Raw genomic sequence first — 3,782 nt, 5'->3', positions numbered from 1 at the left:
GTACTCACTCACATCATATATCACTAGATTTTTAATGAAGTTTTAGAAATAAGAGAGTATAAATTATGACCTTTTGAACAATGTTTGTTTTTGCGTAGGTAAGCTCGGATCGAACTTGCGACCTCAAGGTTGAGATACAAAGCTTCAACCATTGAGCTACAGGCTCAAACCCCAAAGAGATGGGTGCAACATGAGGACTTCCCAGGAGGTCACTCGTCATAGAACTACTCTCGCCCAACCATGCTTAACTTCAGAGTTTAAATGGAGTTTAAATGGGATCCAGTGCTGGTATATATGATAGCACCCTAGCTTTTGAACAATGTTGGTTCCTAGTCTCAGCAATAAGAGGTTATTAATTATGGAGCTTTAATCATTAGTGCCCCAACTGTATATAGAGAGACTTTCCCTAGAGCATAAGTTCCTATCGTCATGTGGGTGCAGGAGAGGGGAAAATAGGGGCTGATTTATCTTCTTCCATTAAATTTTCAATCTATTTTGGATGTGTTTGATAATCCATGCATTCTCGATTCTAATCCGATCTCCTTTTTCATTTTTGATGGTTGATCTCCTTTCTCTAGTAAGAGACAACTCCTCTAGTTTCAACAGGCTAGGCAAAGCTCCACGTTCTCTACCATACGCCACTAAATTTCAAGGAATCCCAAATTGCAAATCCTCACCACCACATAGCTATTTATCCAGAACTCCAAGTCAGCAAAAAGTAGCCACACAATCGTAATAGGTGAACCCTCCTTTGGTGTGCTTCTAAAACCACGGGATTTCACCCTTCTCTATAAATAATAAATTAATAGAGTTTGTGCGAAATTGCAGCTCATTTGGTTAAAGAAGAAATGGGGATGAGGGTTCTTCCCTTATCTTCTTCACACAACTACTGTCGTCCTCCATGTTTAGGGGTGTCCCTAAACATCTCTAGTAGTAGAGTTGAAAGACCCTTTAACTTTAGAGGAGTTTGGGCTAAATTAGAAGAGAAGGGTGAGGAAGAGGAGGCCAAGGAGAACAAGCAGTCTCTCTTTGGAAGCGTAATGGATGCGCTTGATTTCTCCCAAGTCAGGTCAGCTCAGGATGCCGATCTTCTGGATGAAGCAAGAGAAGCTACGCAATCTGGAGGGAAGATGACCAGGGATCAGGTGAAAATGGGGAAGCAATACATAATACTCTTGGAATATATGCATTTTTTTTTTCCTTTTTTTCATACTAAGCTGCTGTATAACAAAGCAGCTTCTATCCAAGATATGGAACCCCATGTAAACCATATCTGACATGAAATTGGCACACCCCATTATTCTGCCATCAAATTGCCAAGAAGAACAAAGCAGCTTCCCACCGTTTTTTTAATGCCTAAGCTGGGGTTAGGCGGACCTCTACCCAGGGGCGGACCCAGGAATTTGCTCCCAGGGGGCCGGCCATTTTATATTCTATCTTTTGCTACGTGGACCCACCATCTCCCCCTAACCCATGTAGAAGGTGGAGCCCATAATTTACACTATGATATTTTGATGTACTGGGCCTACTATTGATACCTCATGTTCTGATAGGTGGAGCCCATTGTAGAAACCTCTATAGATCGGAGGGTTAGGATCATCCTCTAGAGATGATGTATCGGGCGCAACCTATTTACTTTGTGGCCCTACAAATGATCAGTTTGGATCATCCTATGAAGTGGGCCTCACAATACTGTTTGAAAAATACTGGCCTTCACATGCCCACCGCACACACCACATGGATGATCCAAACTGTTCATGATGTGGGAATGTTAAGGCCGATATTTTTCAGAGTACTGTGGGCCCCTCTTCATAGGATGATCCAAACTGTTCATTTGTAGGGCCTCAAAATTAATAGGTTGCAGCCGATGCATCATTTTATATGTTGCTTTCACCTCCACAAAACAATAATAAGTTTTGGGCTCATAATCAAGGTGAGAAAACCTATACATTGTACAGACTCTTGTGTTTGAATGTCCAGTTTTTGTAGCCCATTCATAGCAAGGCCCTACCAAATACATGGTTTGGATCATCGAGAAAGTCGCCCCACTTCTAATTTTGATTGCTCATATTTTTCTTTGGGCATCATCAAATTACATCCCCGTTTCTTCAGTTCAATGGTGGCCGTTCAATCTTCACTATTAGCGAGGAGAATAATAAAAAGATTTTAGGGACCTTTTTGAAGGAAAAAAATGAGGCTTTTTCTTACGGAAGAACATATCTGAGGTGAAGCCATGTTTACTGTAATCCAGGAGGTCTATCATCTTCTGGCTATACTTCCTTGTTCTCAGGCTTTTGCCCAACTCCTGAACCTTTGGGGGTAATGTTTTTCTTTGATGGGGGGATCATGTTTTCTATTGTTGGCGGTACTCTTCTTCACCAGTGTTTTTTGTTTTCCTTTTTTTTCCTTTGAACTTTTTGCCATGAGTCTTCTTCAGTAGGATTGGATTCGAATTGGTAGGAGAATCCTTCCACACTCTGATTTCCTTCTTCGATATGGAGAGTCCCTTCCTCCAAGGTATCTAAAGACGATGCTTCCCACCATTTGATAATAGGTCGAACTCACCATGTTGTTTCTTTTTTAATTGGTTGATGAGAGCTATTTTGGGAATTGAAACAGCTTTTGACTGCTAGTCAAATAACAAAAGGCTAGGTCGGTTCGGCCCATAATCAAAACATGGTATTGCCAATATCAATAGCCCTGTATATACATGTGTGTATATTCATTTGCATAAGTGTATGTGTATATATAATATTTGAATTGCCTCTAACTATGCCTCCAAAGAAATAACAAATGATTGTTCAACCAGTATGGAGCACTTCGAAGGAAAATCGGAGGCACATACAAGGACTTCTTCAAATCCTACGTTGATGGTAAACCCCATTGCTTATGCTGATTTTGTGTTTACACATTAATTATTCATTTCTTCTCATTTACATTGTGAGTTATTGACAAATGTTATTTCGATTATGTTCGATTTCAGCTTGGACGTGTAAAAATTATAATTTTAGTGACGGGGATTTTTTTCTTTCAACTAAAAAGCAACCAAAAGATCTGAATTACATGAAAGTCTACAAAAGTATTATAAATTATAATTCTTGTTTAGTAACTATTTTTCTCCATGCGATGATAGTGGACGGGCAATATGTCGAAGAAGGTTGGGTAGATAAGACATGCAAAGTGTGTAAGAAAGATACGAAGGGCGAGGCTAGGCAAGTGGACAGGCTTGGAAGATATGTCCATGTGGAGTGTTTGGAGAAACCCAAATCAGGCAATTTCTTCACTAGACTCTTCTCTTGATGAGGAGGAGTTATTCTTTTTTTCATTATATGTCTATAGATGTTCTAATTTCAAGAATATTTATCATGGGAAGGGATATTTATTTTGTAAGCGTTTGGTGTTTCTGATTTATGAGCTAAATGAAGATAAATTTAGATGCACAGAGACGGATACTATTTGGGAAATGTTATCAGCACTACTGTTTTTTTATGAGAGCACTCTCACTTTATTAAAAGTACTGTTTGGCATGCACCATAGGATGATCCAAACCGTCCATTAGATGGACCACAGCCTAAATAGGTTGTGCCCAAAAAACTATTTCCATAGGTTGATCCTAACCCTCCGATCTACAGAGGGTTAGGATCAAACCTCTAACATTCAGATCGGAGGGTTAGGATCAAACTATGGAAATGATTTTTGGGGCACAATCTATTTAGGCTGTGGCCCATCTAATGGACGGTTTGGATTATCCTATGGTGCTAGCTATACTGTACTTTTAATAA

At 39.7% G+C, this 3,782-nt stretch overlaps 1 protein-coding gene across 1 annotated transcript; it reads left to right on the top strand.

Annotated features, from left to right (window-relative positions):
- The first annotated feature begins 787 nt into the window (after positions 1–787).
- On the top strand, positions 788–3,440 carry LOC143880219 (potassium transporter). The gene is made up of 3 exons (XM_077383035.1): positions 788–1,145; positions 2,810–2,873; positions 3,134–3,440. Exons 1-3 carry the CDS (start codon positions 849–851, stop codon positions 3,298–3,300), a joined length of 528 nt encoding a protein of 175 aa, XP_077239150.1. The 5' UTR covers positions 788–848; the 3' UTR covers positions 3,301–3,440.
- Positions 3,441–3,782: the final 342 nt, after the last annotated feature.

Source organism: Tasmannia lanceolata, unplaced genomic scaffold, assembly GCF_043159265.1.
Source record: "Tasmannia lanceolata isolate RefF3 unplaced genomic scaffold, GAP_Taslan_0.1 ptg000006l, whole genome shotgun sequence".
Lineage (NCBI taxonomy): Eukaryota > Viridiplantae > Streptophyta > Magnoliopsida > Canellales > Winteraceae > Tasmannia > Tasmannia lanceolata.
Note: the sequence above shows the minus strand (reverse complement) of the source record. Positions and strands in the feature narration are given on the sequence as shown.